This window comes from Borostomias antarcticus (assembly GCF_949987555.1).
Source record: "Borostomias antarcticus genome assembly, chromosome: 29".
Lineage (NCBI taxonomy): Eukaryota > Metazoa > Chordata > Actinopteri > Stomiiformes > Stomiidae > Borostomias > Borostomias antarcticus.
The window spans coordinates 5,586,787-5,604,286 of NC_140262.1; the positions used below are offsets into that span (position 1 = coordinate 5,586,787).

Below are 17,500 nucleotides of genomic sequence, written 5' to 3' on the forward strand. Positions count from 1 at the left end.
CACACACACGTATGCCCACACCAATGCGCACACACTCACTCACACACACACATCTCATCGATTACTTGCCCAAATCCCTGTGTTGTATGTCTACACTCATACGGCCATATGGGCAATTTCTCTGGCTTAATTCAAACACCACCTCTAAAAGGATTCTGCTCACAGTGTGAGTGTGTGTGTGTGTGTGTGTGTGTGTGTGTGTCTCTCAAGGTGATTGTTTTTATGGGTATACTGGTGTGTGGTGAGATTCTATGAATTAGTTATGGTGTAAACATGCTGTACATTGTCTGTGTGTGTGTGTGTGTGTGTGTGTGTGTGTGTGTGTGTGTGTGTGTGTGTGTGTGTGTGTGCGTGTGTGAGCACTCTGGGCTACCTAAAGCTGTGGCTATATTATTTGTTATATTATTTTGCTGTGGCTATAATTCCCTATTTAATATGCACTCTAATGTGTTAGTGGATCACAGTTGTTAAATTCAATACATAAGATAATTGTTATTTACAGCACTCAATGGAACACAAAACATTAGCAGGCACTCAACACACAAATGAACATCATTTCACTCAGATGGAAATGACAGACCGGCTGACTATAGCGCACTCCTTAACTTGCATATTAAGAAATAAGCCTATCTAGAAGAACATGATGATTTTCACTCTACCACCCTGCGGCCATGATAAAACAGAGAGAGAAAGAGAGAGAGAGAGAGATATGAGAAGAGAGAGAGAGATATATGAGAGGAGAGAGAGAGACATCCGTTTGTTTCATCTTGAGCAGCTATTCTGAGCTGTCCTTTCTGTGATCTCTAAGTGGATAGGGATTTCTACACTTCTTCATTATGTACTTTTCCTCAAGATGTGCTTCATATTCCATTCCCACTTCCCCCTTCAGCCCCGCCATTCCCAGCCTCAACAACAACCCTTCCCCCCCCCGTGCCCAGTTAGAGCGGGGGGGTGAGGCCTTCTCGTGGTCCCCCCCCGTCAATAGCTGCGAACAACCACCGTACGCGAAGCAAAGTCTCTCAAAGTCGCCTCTCTTACTCTGAAAATGTAATTTAATGTAATTTCTTGCTTTATAAATGTTCTTAGCCGGTAGACAAACATACTCCAGGAGCTTGCTCCATCGCCTTGTTGAGAGGGGTCAGGGAAGAATTTTTACAGCACAGGAACCACAGTACGTGGAGCCTGCCGGGCCGTTGAGCCTCACCAGGAGGCAAACACCTCCAGACACCTCCAGACTTATCCCGGCCGCCGGTCCTTCCCCTACCGGGAATTCAACAGATTCAAAGACGTCAGAAAAATCATTTTTGAGTCTTTTGTCTTGTTTATCAGCAGCAGCTGGACTGCTAGGCAGATAGATAGACTACATCTATATCTGTCTGAGATACAGTAGATAGATATACTGTACATGTAGTGAAGCTAGACAGAAGACAGACAGAGGGACAGACAGAGAGACAGACAGAGAGACAGACAGACAGACAGACAGAGAGACAGACAGAGAGACAGACAGAGGGACAGACAGAGAGACAGACAGAGGGACAGACAGACAGACAGACAGACAGAGAATAAGACAGAGATTGTGAGAGATTGAGAGAGAGACACATTAGGGGATAAAGTATATTATTCATGTCATCTTACAGCTTAATTGAATCTGATAATACAGTTGATTGATTGATTGGTTGATTGATGAAAGCTTCAGGTCAGACTCACACCAGGACCCCAGTAAGGCTAATAGAAAGACCGAAAAAAATACCTATCATATGATATTACTACAGAGTAGTAATAGTACTACAGAGCAGTAATACTGCTACAGATTTAGCACCACTTTAATTCCTGGCATGCTGCTGAATGTGTAATCCCCATCGACCGCGGCCGTATCGATCTGCACATGAAGGGATTCTGGGTTACACCGGTCTGTGACTCGCCTCGGACAGGCACTCACTTTTTAAATCCCCTCGCTGTGCCACGCTTTGAGACGCTGTCACGGATGGCGCTGTGCCACGCTTTGAGACGCCGTCACGGCTGGCGCTGTGCCAACTGTGAGACACAGTGGGGGGTGGGATATCTCAAGATGCTGTACATTCTTAATCTTGCAATTGTGATCATGTTATGGCATTATGTTAATGTCATAATTATGTTAATACGATTTAAGCTACCTAACATTAGCTAGATAACGTTGTCTAGCTACCTATTATATAGCTAATTTAGCTAATGTTAGCAAGCAATGCATGAAACCTATATTGTACGTGGTTGATAGGAATTCAGTGATATTGCGGCGTCCACATCGTCTTAATCCGGCCCTACACATAACCATCACTAAACCCTTGATTAGCAAGCCTTTCTCATTATGCAGATTCAAATATATCTCCGACACTTTCTAACATGTATAATGTAGAAACGCATCACGGAATTGACTTTAAATTATAGGAAAAGGTTGCGTGAATGGAATGACCCCTTTTTAAAATATACGCCTTTTCACGGTGTGAGAGATCCACAAAGCAATCTTCCCTCCCATTTCTCTCTCCCTTCATGTATATAATTACGTGCCACTTCCCTTCTATACAGCGCAATCACCCATAATGATGCCTCTCTAGGTAAGATGATGAAAGAGGGACTCTAGAGTCACAATTCTGACCGATCACATAACTATCTGAGATATACAGTATAGTGTCTTTATAAACATGGCCCAGTTTCATAGACTCTTTATAAATATGGCCCAGTTTCATAGTCTCTTTATAAACAACTTCCTGTCTTCCCTGTTCTGGAGGCGGGCAGATCAACTTCCTGTCTTCCTTGTTCTGGAGGTGAGCAGATCAACTTCCTTTCTTCCCTGTTCTGGAGGCAGGCAGATCAACTTCCTGTCTGCCCTGTTCTGGAGGGACGCACACACACACACACACACACACACACACACACACACACACACACACACACGCACGCACACACCGCTGTGCACAACCTTGTCTCAAGAGTGACGATCTATAACAGGCCTCCGTGATGGGAGTGATAACCTGCCGCCATCGCTGTGCCGCAAGACTCCTCACACACCTCCGCACTCCATCTCTCTGGGGCGGGAAGGATATTGAACATGTGATAACCCCTTGATGGGAAATACCGGCTGGGTGGATAGGATCTTGTGTGATTTGATACTGAACACTGTATGATCCAGATTGTGGTCCCTTTTGAAAGGACGGTGAGGAGGAGGGGTTATTGTGTGGCGTGTTTACTCCTGATGTCCACTGTTCACAGCCAGATTATTAAACACAATGACTTAATCCATGCCCCCCCCACCCCTCCCCCACGTACAAGGACAAAAAACATCCAGTAGAAATCAAACCAGCACGACGGCTTTAAACAATAACGCCTACCCTCTGGTGCCCTCCGTTCAACCCCAAACTCATCCCGAATCCTCATCCCCAAACCTCAACCCGCCACTCTGGAAAGCAACATTCAGCTCTTGGGGGATACGCATCCATTTTTCATGAAATAACGTTATTATTCTCCATTTCTCTGGTGTGTTTTGGTGTTATTCGGCGCGTTTGATGTCTACAGGATGTTTGGATCTCAGGAGACGTTACGCTAAAGAGCAATTAGTGAGAAGATTCCGGAATCTTCTCTTTTTTTTTTTGGTCCCAAACTCAAGTGGGAGTGGTAAGATTATCATATTTTCTATAATTTGAAATAATTACATAATGTTTCATGGTACATTAAGGACTACAATAAATTCATTATTATGTACATTTTGTACATTTTCAAAAAGCCTTTGTTTGAAAATCCAAGTCAAATCTTACAGTCCAATCTCATTAGCGCCCTTGAATATATAATATCTCATGTTGTTTTCAATCATATTACCTAGAATGTCTGAATAGCAAATTGTTATAGGGACACAAATTGGGTTTTCACTTCTTTTCTTATGCCTTAATGGATTAATTTCAGAAGCACTACTATTCTACAGCCCCATTAGGTTCAAATGGTGGGGCTATTTAACTCCTCTCAGGACAGAAAAGCTCATCTAACCTGCATTTATGCTTGTTGGGGACAGTGTCTGGATGGAGTGACGACGTCGCTCTGTGGTGATCACATGCTGGGGTACATGAAGAGACATGTCCGTCTTTGAGAAGGCCCAGTGCTGGATCTACAGGATCTCCATGGGTAGATCTCACTGGAGAACCTGGAGAACCTGGAAGCCGGGTCTCAGCGCTGTTTTGTGTCTCAGCCTCGGTTGTGGTTCTGGGTCCGTATTTATCAAACCTCTCAGAATTACTCCTAAGATCACTGCTAAGAACTGACTTGAGAGAAAAAATCTTGGCTTAAAGCTGCGATTAAAAGTTAGTTATCAAGCATCTAGCTCTCACTTTAAGCGAAGTGTAGGACTAAATCTTAAGTGTCAGTCTCAGAGCTGATTTATGTCATTTGCTGTGACGCAAAGGGGATCCTGGGTGACATATTTGGAAAACCCCAAGCAAGGACCAGTCACTGAATCAGATTTCTTATCTAAGAGTATTCTCAGAGAAATGTCAAAATTAATTGTGAGAAACTTCTTAAGATACGTACACATGTATTGAGCGAGTATTTGCAGTGGCTGCATACAGTACTGTTTACAGCAAAACATTTTGATGTTCTCAATTTTTGATATTTCAAAAACAGGACAGTCTGAAGATGAAGTGTAGCAATTAGGGTGTCAATTGACAAAAAAATGTGGGAGGAGTAGGGTTCGATACTGTAGATTTTACAGTTTTGAGAAAAACTGAGTGATGGACTTCATAATTCCTGCCATCTCGACACATATGGACTTTTCTACTCACTCTGGCCTACGTTTTGGTGGTGGTTGCAAAGCACGTACAGCTTATTTGTTATGATTTTCCTAAGTTTTAAACTTTAGATGCTTGCTGTAACACCACCATCAGGACTACTGGCCCACAATGCCAGTTGAGGACTTTTGGCACACGTCTGGATCTATGTGCAAAATTTGGTGATTTTTTATACATGGGAAGACAGACTTCCTGGGAAGATTCAGATTCAGAATATTGGCAAATACAAGAGGAAGAGTGAAATGGAGATTCACATAGCAAGAGTGTGAAGAGACTTATCAAATTAAATGGGCAGAAGATCCAAGAAACCGAAGCCTCAGCAGCTCCGGAAGGCATTCGCAAACACATCTATTAAAAACACACAGCATATTTACCCCGATAATAATATAGTGTGTCTTTAATCATCCAAGCTCTCTCTCTCTCCAGGAGAGCCGGTCTCTCTGGCGGTTCTTTTGTTCTCCAGACTTGGTTGGTCACGCTCCTCACATCTCTTCCGGGTCTGTTGTGGTTGCCATGGAGAGGAAATGGTCTGCTCTCCTCAGGAATAATGACCAACAACATCACTGAGTGGCCCCGACATGAGATGTACTTTCCTTCCATTACGCCTAATATGTATATGGTGGAGCAAGATAGGAAGTGTGTGTGTGTGTGTGTGTGTGTTTCACATCAGTGTGTTTGCGTGTGGTGTGGGTTGTGGAGTGTGTGTGCGCATGTGTGTGCGCATGTGTGTATGTGTGTATGTGCGCGCAATGGTGTGTGTTTGTGTGAGTCAAATGGCCATGGGCCTGTGTACCTCTAATGGTTATAATGTGAAATTGCGTGGTTCATAACTCAGGAGAGCGGGTGATTACATCTTCATTACGGCAGGAACTGCCCTGTTCCACTTCCCAGTAAATTCATATCCCAGACTACTCCTTATTTGTCATGATGAACGAACCAAAACAACTTTTGCTATGAGGAAAAACAGAAGTGTTGAGAGCCAGGTTATTTGCTATATGTGTCGCGCTCTGACAAGTTGCCTTCAACTCAGAGAGCGATGGTTGCCGTCGGGAAGCGAGGGCTCCCATTTTCTCCCGTTGTGGAGCGTGTCCCAGTTATTCCGCTCGTCATCGGAAGACATCCACATCCGACAGGCCTCCTCCATTTTAGTAATGACCGTCGTCAGCCAGCCAGGCAGTAAGAAAACACATCTCACTGGTACAGTAGAACTAGACGCCGGTAGCCGTCAGCACGGCAAGTTTCAGGGAATTTGTTTGCCGATTGCCGCTGTTGTCATTCCCGTCGGCAAAGCTACCGTGCAGCCAGAGACACGAGCAGAGATTCTACATGGAAATTCATAGTTAATTCTGCTTAATACATTACTGCTTAATACCACTACTATGCTGTACATTTAGCATGACTACCAGGCCTCTGAAGGACTGTTCATGACTGACAGAGCTCTGAAGCTCATGCTGTGCTGTAGGTTAACACTATACAGGCCAAAGAGTATTTCTGTATAATCGGAGCAATTTGAATTACATGATGATATTTTTATCCAAGATCCTTGTGTGCTTGTATGTTCACACGCGACCTATGTTCGCTGTGGAGGTGTCTGGATCCCTCGGGGGAGCCCATCTGCCGTGCGCTCTGTAAGACGGCCAAGACACTTGAGAAAACGCTAGAAGCAATTGAACGGCCATAACCTCGACTGTTTTAAGCAACGCTGCATTGTTCAGGAAACACGCACAAAGCCACGCAGATACAGGGTGAGAGAGAGAGAGAGAGAGAGAGGGAGAGAGAGAGAGAGAAAAATGAGAGAGAGACAGCCAGACAGAGTAACAGAGAGATAGAGAGAGACAGAGACAGAGGGACATATAAAGAGAGAGAGAGTGCTAGAGAGAGACGGAGGTAGAGAGCGTGTAGGACATGCTCACCCTCTTCACGTCTTTGCCGAACGTCTCGCTGAAACTGGAGCCCAGTATCTCAAACTGGACGTGGGAGTTGGTCCCGTTTGCCTTGAAGTCCATGGTTCCTGTCAGGCCCGCGATGCTGCCCTGGAACCAGGAAGAGAGACACGTCAAATTAATGCCCCTTTTATATCATAAATGTTACATTACATCCATCTAAAGAGGGGAAGCCTGCTCTGTATCCAACGTCCAAGTTCTGGCTTCAGAAACATCAAACCTAACGTCCATCTAGCCATGATAAACCAGTCAGCCTCTCACCATCACCTCAAAAAGGGCCTTTCGAATGAAAATAAAGGTTTGAAATGAAAAGCAGGAAACTATTCTTGTGAGCAGATCTCCACAGCAGGGTCTACTGTGGTGTCCTAGTAGAAGCACCTCCCCCCGCCTCCCCCCGCCCCCCCCTCGCCCCCCTCCCCCCCCCCCTCGCCCCTCCCCCCTCGCCCTCGTCATCGTCCTTCACTAAAGTCTTTTAATATCAGGGCCATAATGAGATCTGGGAGCCGCTAAGCCGGTTCATATTGAGGTCGCCCCCGGTGTCGGGCCGGAGTCGCTGTCCGGGGACACGCTGAGCTCTCCCAGACAAATACATCCGTCTGACGTCCCCTCGGGGACACGCTGAGCTCTCCCAGACAAATACATCCGTCTGACGTCCCCTCGGGGACACGCTGAGCTCTCCCAGACGTCCCCTCGGGGACAGATTACGAGCCCCCCGCATGGATCTCTCTGGGCCTCATAGACCACTAAAGGAGCATGAAATTGGAGGGGAGCAGAGACACTCACACCGCAACACACACATGCAGACGGGCGTGCGACAGACACTAGGGAGAGGGAGAGGGAGAGGGAGAGGGAGAGGGAGAGGGAGAGGGAGAGGGAGAGGGAGAGGGAGAGGGAGAGGGAGAGGGAGAGAGAGGGAGAGAGAGAGAGAGAGAGCACTATGGGCTAGCTCCATGACCTCTGCGTCGCCGATCTCCTAGATAGGGAGGGAGGGAGGGAGGGAGAGAGAGAGAGAGAGAGAGAGCTACACACACACACACACACACACACACACACACACACACACACACACAAACACACACACACACACACACACACACACACACACACACACACACACACAGCCTCCTGACCAGCAGACAGTCCAGTCAGAGAGGCTGATCCGGTCCCCGCAGGGCTAAAGATAACGGCCGTCCAGAAAATGGCAGCGGCACAAATGACACGGACGCCGAGAGAGGAGGGGCGTGGAACCCAGCTGAGAGAGGAGGGGCGTGGAACCCAGCTGAGAGAGGAGGGGCGTGGAACCCAGCTGGCTCTCTGCGCAAGAAGAGGTCCGGTTCCGCTCATTCGGGCCCTGACCAGACGAGGGGTTCCTGCGTGTTCTAAGCATTTTTTTTCCAAGCTCTAGGATTTCTTTAGGAGCACTTTAGGGTTTGGTGGCGCAGGACAGAGCAGATAGAGTTGAGTGTAGGTTTCAGAGTGCCTTGCGTGGGAATCGAACCCCGGTCTCCCACGTGAGAGACACCGTTTTAACCAGCTGTGCCAATGAAAAGCTAGCTCTTCATTAGCGGGTGGACGGTATTTATACTGGTTTCACTCGGTTACATCAGGAAAGCACGTGTTGCCGGGATTCGATCCCACGCGAAAACGAACAAACTGGGCTGGATACGGTGCTCCGCCCGCAGGAGCCAAACCCCCCCTCCTCTCCAGATCTACATACCTTCTGGATGGTCCGACCGCAGGAGCCACACCCCCCCGTTCCTCTCCAGATCTACATACCTTCTGGATGGTCTCCAGCATGGACCAGCCTCCGTTCCAGGGCTTGGTGGACTTGCGGATGCAGTTGAGACTGGCCATGCTGTGCCACTTCCTATCCTCCAGCTTCCTGTAGAAGGCGTTGGCCAGCATGAGCACGCTGTCGTACAGGTACAGGTTGGACACCTGGAGGGGGGGGGGGGGCAAAAATTGTGGAGGAGGGGCAAGAAGGCAAAATACAATATTATAAGTCATGTTTGTAAGCTGTATACTGGTCTCAGTTTCTGCCTCCTATAACCTTGCCCTTATCTCAAGGAACTGAGTGAACACGGTCATAGTGTGTGTGTGTGTGTGTGTGTGTGTGTGTGTGTGTGTGTGTGTGTGTTCTTGTTAGCCTGTCTAAGTGACCTCTGGAACCAGACTGTGGCTCAGCCAGGGACATTAAGGACTGCTGGGACTAAATCAGCACCAAATGAGACCTGTTACACACACGCACGCACGCACACACACACACACACACACACACACACACACACACACACACACACACACACACACACACACACACACACACACACACACACACACGCACACAGAGAGAGTGCTGCCCATATGAGCTGGTGTGAGTGAAGCTCATTCATGAACACGTGCGTCCGAGACTCCAGGGAGAGAGGAATGAAGAGTTGAAAAAACAAACAAGTGTGAGTTCACCGACAAAAACGCTGACGGGGTCTGAGGCCTTTAACCCTCCTTTGCGTTAATTAGACCGCCGAGATAACGGCCACCGCCATCACACTGCGAGGGGGATGTTTTTGGAGGGGGGGATGGGGGGGGGGGGGTGCCATCTGTTAGAGGGTGAGGAAGCAGGGGGGGAGGAGGAGGGGGGAGGAGGAGGGAGAGTTCAGGTAAGTTCACCGGCGTGAAGGACAGACTAAACCAAGGCAGCGGGATTTAGAAAGGAGGAGGGATTTGAAATAAATCAAACGACTGCGACGGCGGTGTTTCATCTTCCTGTTCGGTACGGGAGCACGTGTGATTGGCAGCCGGTATTCAGCGTCAACAAGGTATATTTGATTTCTGTCGTATTATAGTTTTAAGAACAATTTCCTGACCGTCAAGAGTGTAAGTATTTTTTTTTTTCTTCTACATGTCTTTCTTTTTTTCTTTCTTTCTTTTCTTTCTTGCCGGGGCATTTTGTTTTCCTGTTCATAACAGATCAGATTTGTCTGAATAACAGGAGGGGGGGGGGGGGGGATGACCAAAGTGAGTGGGAAGAACAATCTGAAACAGACTTGAATTCTCTGGGGGACCCGGAGCAAAACTCACAAACTCTAATGAGTCGATACCTGCCACAGGCTAGAGCTTAGCTTGATCTGGCTTACGCCACACGCCCATGTTCCCTCATCCGTCTCCTTCGTTATCGCTCCTCTATCCCTCATTCCTCTGCACGGGCCAAGGACCGGCCTTGTGTGACTAACGCAGACAGCTGCAGCTCACCCGGACCTGACGGTGGATGATAATGGATAAGCTAATGCTACGCTAGCTACCCTTCCGGTTACACACTTGGGTCAAACTCTCTCCCTGACGCTACGGGTACAACTCTGAGATGCCGGGGACGTCGAGACATGCTGTTGGATCGCTGATACCGCCGCTCTTGGGCTTTGAGACACCCGTGGTCAACGCAGGCTGGCTTGGCTGGCATCTCCTCACGCCGTCTGTTTTGATCGACCTTGAACAAATGAACGCAGGCGAAGTCAGGGTTGAAAGCGATGTGTGTCTCATAAACCGTGTTGTGGTTGCTTTGTGCAAAGTCCTTTCAATTTTCTTTTGTTACTCTGAGGAACAAACGTTAATTTGAGTCGTTTTTCTAGGCAGAGGCGTCGACAGGAATTCTGGTCCACCTTAAATTCTGTCACACGCCGGCTCGGATTCGCAAATGCCGCGTCGATTAGCCCTGGTCACCCACCGGTGTAGGGTTTGTTTATGGGAGGGGGTCCATGCTGGAAATACCCACAGTAGGCCACGCTACAATGGTCAGATCAAGCTGTAAGATTCTATCTCAGTGTTTTTCCAGAATAATATATCCTATCTAGAACCTCTTATAACAGTGTAATATCTAGATACACGTGTTACTCTCCTAGATCCTTGTCTTCCCAGTGTTACGTCTAGATCCCAATGCTATTAGCCAATTGCACAACGCTAGTACTTCCTGAAATTAGACATGCTTCTCTATTTCCTGTCCTACACTATTGGATGAAGTGATTAATCAGGTGAGCCTGACTGCAGCGCAATGATCAGGCACACCAGAATAATCATTTCATCCAATAGTGTGAGACAGGAAATAGAGCAGCATGTCTAATTTCAGGAAGTACTGGAGTTGTGCATATAGTGAATAAGAGTATGATATCTAGATCATAACATCCTCCCGGTCTACGATCTGCTGTATATTCCCGTGTGATTGAGCAGCTGACCTCCAGCGACTGCAGGTAGCCCTCCTGGGGGTCGCAGAGCAGGGAGGAGATGCGATGGCTGTTCCTCATGCAGCGCGTGCTGCTGTCCTTCCACGTGGGGAAGATCTGACGAATCACAGTCATTCGCCCCAAAGCACTGTGGGCTAGCTCCATGACCTCTGCGTCGCTGATCTCCTAGATAGGGGGAGAGGGAGGGAGGGAGGGAGAGGGAGAGAGGGAGAGGGAGGGAGAGAGAGAGAGAGAGAGAGAAAGAGAGAGAGAGAGAGAGAGAGAAAGAGAGAGAGAGAGAGAGAAAGAGAGAGAGAGAGAGAGAGAGAGGGAGAGACAGAGACAGAGACAGAGAGAGGGAGATAAAGAGAGGAGACATGTTCAATAACTACGACTGTAAAACGGTTACAAAATCAAATCAAATCAATCAAAGCTTTATTTGTATAGCGCATTTCATACCCAGAGGCAACACAATGCGCTTTACAGAGAACAAGGGAGGTGGGCATACATCCCACCCCTACATATTCCAGAGGGAAGGAAGAAAGAAGGGAAGCAAAAAGCCAGTATCACCCGGTGCCGGTGTCGTTTACCAAATACAGTTTGATACAGCTCAGATACAGTAGAATTGTGACTGGCGTGATTATAAAGCAGTTGTAGCCGATGGTAATAGCATAGAATTGTCCATTCAACTACTGTAAAAGCATATGATTGTAGGTAAGGACATCCCACAATCAAAACTCAGGCAATTTTCTACACTTAGACCAACAACATCCTTTAGGGGCAGTGATGTGCCATGGGTGTAAAAAGGGGCAATTATAAAGAACGGACAGCAAAGATAGGGGCACTTAGACGAGACACGGACGTGAGGTCTGTTCTGTGAAGTCAATATAGCAGTGTTTCAAGAGTTGTGCTCTGGAGCGCTGATTAAGACCATATCCATTCTGGGTTGGAAGCTTATCTTTAAGTCTCTAAGAGATGGTTGAGGTAGATGTCTCAATTCTCTATGGATTTGCTTCAGACTGATTCGGTTTAATACCGAACTAATACGTCGCTGACGGCGCAGAGAGGCACAATAGGCATGTGGTAGGGTGCCGGTGTCGTTTACTGAAGGGCATAGGTTCAATCCTCATCCATACCTCTGTTGTTATATAAAAGGTCAAGTTTTTGCTGGCAATATGGCTGGTTTGAGAAGGTCAACAAGAAAACAACAATAACAGAAAAGAGAGAACTGTGCCTGGGACATTTCACCAGCTCCCGTGGACATCTTACCCACAATGCCCAGCCAGCCAGCACCAGGCCTAGGGCACTCAGCTGGAGCTCCTATTGGTCAGTTTTCTCTCTTCTGAAACACAGTAGGCCTCATTTATCATTGTGGATTCACCCTTTTTCATTTACAACTGATTTTTGTACTTGCTTTTCTCCGCAAATAATGTGATGTATCATGCCAAAATCCGATGGGAAATATTGTGAGATATATACACAATATTTCCCATCGAGTTTTGTCATGATAAAATCAGGTGTAAATGAAAAAGGGTGTGTATCCACAATGATAAATAAGGCCCAGTATATCTGTTTGTTCCACCGTGTTTACGGCTTGCTTGGGCTTAGCCCCATGGCCCTCTGGGAATGAGGCAAGCATACATGTGTACATCCCAGATCCCTCTACACACATGCAGGTGTGCAAGCATGCACGTACCACACACACACACACACACACACACACACACACACACACACACACACACACACACACACACACACACACACACACACACAAGACCTCCTTTTTCAGACTGAGATTGATAAATTAGACGATAGAAGGTTATCTGTTTCCCTGTACAGAACAGGATGGTGCCCCATACAAGTTGATTTAATGTAGTAAATACATATTCCTTCATCTTTGTGATAACCGCGGTATAATCATAAATTATACTAAGTCATAGTCATATTTCCATAGTTCTAACCCTTAGACTGCTACAGTGTGTGTGTGTGTATGTGTGTGTACTGTATGTGTGTGTGTATACTGTATGTGTGTGTGTGTGTGTACTGTATGTTTGTGTGTGTGCAAGCGAGCATGTGTGTGTGTGTACTGTATGTTTGTGTGTGTGCGAGCGAGCGTGTGTGTGTGTTGAGGGGAAACTCAGTGGAGTCAGCTACGGTGGCATGGAGACCCATCTGTATGAATGTCCACATAAGACGTTTACCTGGCTGTGACATCGTCCCGTAGCGCCCAGCTGGTGAGGACCAGCGTCCTGCAGGTCCGAATCTACTCTACAGAAGAGTCCTGCTCTGCGCATAAACTTATTAACTTAACATATTTATGAGTCATTGTTTCATCACTACCCTCTGCCATTGAGGATGTCTGATATTTTAAGCCATTTTAAGATAAATGGATAAATACAGGATAAACAATTAAAATGTAAAGGATAAGAGTTTCCAGAGCCAGTCTCTTATATTCTGTATTATTCTGAGTAGCTACTTTAATTAAGCCCTGATTGCGCCCCTGTTGTTGGCTTCACTGCTGTGACAATTTTCCTCGGTGATGAATAAAGTAGCTCAAATGACAAATAAAGAAAGAAAGAAAGAAAGAAAGAAAGAAAGAAAGAAAGAAAGAAAGAAAGAAAGAAAGAAAGAAAGAAAGAGACACTCTTCATGCTACCGCCAATGTAATGGAAATCTCTTTGTGATGTGCTGTCTCAATAGATAAATGGCATTCATCTATTTAGAGAGGTGGACCGTTATATAACCGTGATATAATATATAAGGGATTTCAATTACGCAACATACTAGAACAAGTAGGCTAAGATTGCAAGATAGAAAATGAATGATGAAAAAGTAGATGGTGAAAGTACTATAAAATCACATCATTCACCAATCACAAAATCCTTCTGAAAGACAGACGTCGTTAAACTAGATATCTCTGCACAGCACTTGTGTGCGGTTGGGCAGAGCTGGGTCCACTGGGCCTCAAAGCCTCAAAGCTTTATCCCTCCAGCCGCCGTTCAAATCCACAAGACTCTTTAGTGAATTCACTGCCCGAGTGGTGCTGCCTCCACCTGTGGAGCGCTCTGCCTGGCTCGCCTCTCTGCCTGGCCCGCCTCTCTGCCCGGCTCTCCTCTCCGCCCGGCTCGCCTCTCCCCCCGGCTCTCCTCTCCCCCCGGCTCATCTCTCCCCCCGGCTCGCCTCTCCCCCCGGCTCTCCTCTCCCCCCAGCTCTCCTCTCCCCCCGGCTCTCCTCTCCCCCCGGCTCATCTCTCCCCCCGGCTCGCCTCTCCCCCCGGCTCGCCTCTCCCCCCGACTCGCCTCTCTCTCCCCCCGGCTCGCCTCTCCCCCCGGCTCGCCTCTCCCCCCGGCTCGCCTCTCCCCCCGACTCGCCTCTCTCTCCCCCCGGCTCGCCTCTCCCCCCGGCTCGCCTCTCCGCCCGGCTCTCCTCTCCCCCCGACTCTCCTCTCCGCCCAGCTCGCCTCTCCCCCCGGCTCGCCTCTCCGCCCGGCTCCCCCCGGCTCGCCTCTCCGCTCGCCTCTCCGCCCGGCTCCCCCCGGCTCGCCTCTCCGCTCGCCTCTCCGCCCGGCTCCTCCAGCTCAGCTACACAGCGTCCCCCGCCAGACGTGTCAAGCAGAACATCCTTTTCCCATTAAGGGTTCGGTTTAAAAGTCTAGTCGTGAAAACCTCTCAGTGGCCACCATGGTGGAGGGGCTGAGGAGAGCTGTGAGGAGGAGGAGGAGGAGGAGGAGGAGGAGGAGGAGGAGGAAGAGGAGGAGGAGGAGGAGGAGAAGGAGGAGGAAGAGGAGGAGGAGGAGGAGGAGGAGGAGGAGGAGGAGGCGGAGAAGGAGGAGGAGGAGGAGGAGGAGGAGGAGGAGGAGGAGGAGGCGGAGATCTCACATTATCTGCTCCAACCTGAAACTAATTAAATCAATTATAGCCTACGTCTTGCTTTATTTTAAGGCGTTTTAAGGCTCATGGGGTTACAGCTGAAATAATATACAGCATAAACATACATGGCCAATTATAGTCATAGCCTACTCGTGTTCATGAGGATATTGAGAAAAATGTGAACCGTGAAGGCGCTCATACTGTAGCTAGATTGGACCAGCTGGGTAGGTTTAAAGGAGTATGTTAAGCCCTGTTTTAAGGTTACTTATGATCATATACAATGGTTCAGATCAAAACGTTGACAAAGCTAGCATTTTCGAGAAAGCTGATAATTGCTCTACCACCGTTTTGGTCATACAATGGATGTGGGTGGGCACCTTCAAAAATCATTCAAAAACATGTTAAACTCTCAATTTCACTGTCACGCTTTGTCGTCACACGGAAATCGAGTCTAGCGTAAGTTAATCCAGCGAAATGAAAACCTGTTTTTGAAAGTGCCGGAGCTGTGGCTACACTGGTACAGCATGTCTGAACTAGGATTTCTGTCTCATTCAATGAATAATTCATGTAAAGAGCTGTTTTACATCTCTGTTGGTGATGGCAAACAATGCAGGGTTAGTGTTTATCTCTGGAGTTCAAACCGTTAAGAGGAGAGTTACAGTTTTTATGCGACAGCCACTTAAAATAATGCGACAGACACGCAAAAATAATGGTGTAAAAGTGCTAAGAATTGCCTTGAGCAAGCAATGTCAACAAGCATTTTTGCAAAATAAACAAAAAAATAACCTGTACGCACTCCCGGGGCATGACACCATCACACACACAAGTTAACCTCTGTATGTGTGGACTGGCTGCACAATAGCTGGAACTCTTTGCTCAGTATTTAGAGACATTCTTCTCAGACCTTTCACTGCCAAGTATCAAATATAGCCTAGTGTGAGTGTGACACTCGGTAGCAGAAACTAAATTGAACTCCGAGTCGTCCCAGTATATGCAGACTGTACTGAGGACTCCATCTCTGGTTAATGTGTTGCTCTGAAATGGGTGAGCGGGTCTCACTTAAAGAGTGAACGCAGAATGCTTAATGCAATGATAATATGGCCCCCAGATCCATCTTCCACTGCATATTTGACGTCAAAGAAATAATGCATAAGGAGATGATAAATAACACCAACACAGAAAAAAAGGGGCATTTTTATCAGTTCATGTAATTATTCATGAGCTTGGCTTGCTACCTTGGAAATGTTCCATTGAGATAGTGCTGGGGCAGATAGTGCTGGGGCAGATAGTGCTGGGGCAGATAGTGCTGGGGCAGATAGTGCTGGGGCGGAGGCAGCTTATTACACAGTAATACTAGATGATGACCACTCCACTACCTGCAGGCTCAGCATCCAACATGACTGGACTAAAGAAAAACTGTTTGATAAAAGAAACATAAGAAAACAATATGGACTCCACTCTACTGTGGAGAGGCTGTGGGATCGCACTGCCAAACACGCGGCGAGAGGAGCCCATATTGATCAACTGAGGCGCCTGGCGCGCCGCCATTTTCCCCCAGTTTAACTAGCGTGTACTTCCATCGGGCACGGCATCGTCTGTGAGCCCGTGACATCGGCACGCCTCCCTGCCTATCTACCAACTACCGCAGAGCATTCTGGGAAACAGCGCCTAGCTCCGCAGGATACAGCACAACTCCGACCCCTCCGTCTGTCTATCTCCCATCCTGTCCTCCTCTGGCAATACTGTAATAGTCATACAGTATAAATACTTCTTCAACATTTTCTAGTAGCCAATGAGCGTTTGGTTGATCTGTTATCATGCCAGAAAGGCTGGATTGATATTATTGATCGACACATTGCTTGTGCCAGACAAGTTCTATCAAATAAAACCAAGCCAACGTATTAAGAGCAGATTTGAGCTCTTCAGCTTAGCGCAGGCTGCCCTCCCGGATGTGTGAGCTGTGTTTAATGAGGCTCCTGTGGGATGACTCTGGGATGACTCTGGGATGAGAGGCTAGGGCTGCTTAGCTATGCACCGGTCTCTCAGGAAGGGTATGACAGGCAGATCAGGGTCAGAGGACACGCCCCTGGACAGGAGGAGAGGGAGAGGCTGTCGGACCGACCTTTGACCTCGACCAGCTCTACACGGGCTGACCTGACCTGACCTGACCTCTGGGGTTCAGTGAGTAAAACACTCGGAGACGACGCAGCTGAATACACTGCTATCCCGTCTCGCAGTCCTCATTTCATGGTTGTTCATTTGTTCAGTCAAATGCTGCACTATGATGAACATGTCAAATATCAATGTTGAGGTGTATTCTGGCTTTGGGGTTAAGGCTACGGTTTGGCTGTCATCAATGTAAAACAATTAGGGCTGTTAATCGATGTAATGGAGTTAATCACAATAATAGGCTGTGATTAATTATGATAATCATGATTAATCAAGTTTAAAATACTGGTATTTACTTGTACTAATGCATGACAAATTAGTAGCCCGACATTCAGATTCAGGGGCTGGAGCCAGGCTCGTTAGAGGAATCAGAGTTTATTTTTTTTTTGTTTGTTTACTTAACTTGCTTCAGTGGGAAGACACCGCTGCAATATGTGCAAACAACTGGTTTTATGTAAACCTCCATCTGGAAGCTTTTTGAAATGAAATTCATCATC

General features: G+C 47.3%; 1 protein-coding gene across 1 annotated transcript in view; it reads right to left on the reverse strand.

Moving 5' to 3' along the window:
* Nucleotides 1-17,500, reverse strand: part of LOC311326743 (glutamate receptor ionotropic, delta-1-like) — a gene marked incomplete at its 3' end in the record, with an annotated part of 98,302 nt that overhangs the window by 23,244 nt on the left and 57,558 nt on the right. The window contains exons 4-6 of the mRNA XM_084459692.1: nucleotides 10,975-11,148; nucleotides 8,528-8,689; nucleotides 6,722-6,841 (exon numbers count right to left, since the gene is read on the reverse strand). Coding sequence (XP_084315818.1) covers nucleotides 6,722-6,841; nucleotides 8,528-8,689; nucleotides 10,975-11,148 — 456 coding nt within the window. The remainder of the gene's footprint in view (nucleotides 1-6,721; nucleotides 6,842-8,527; nucleotides 8,690-10,974; nucleotides 11,149-17,500) is intronic.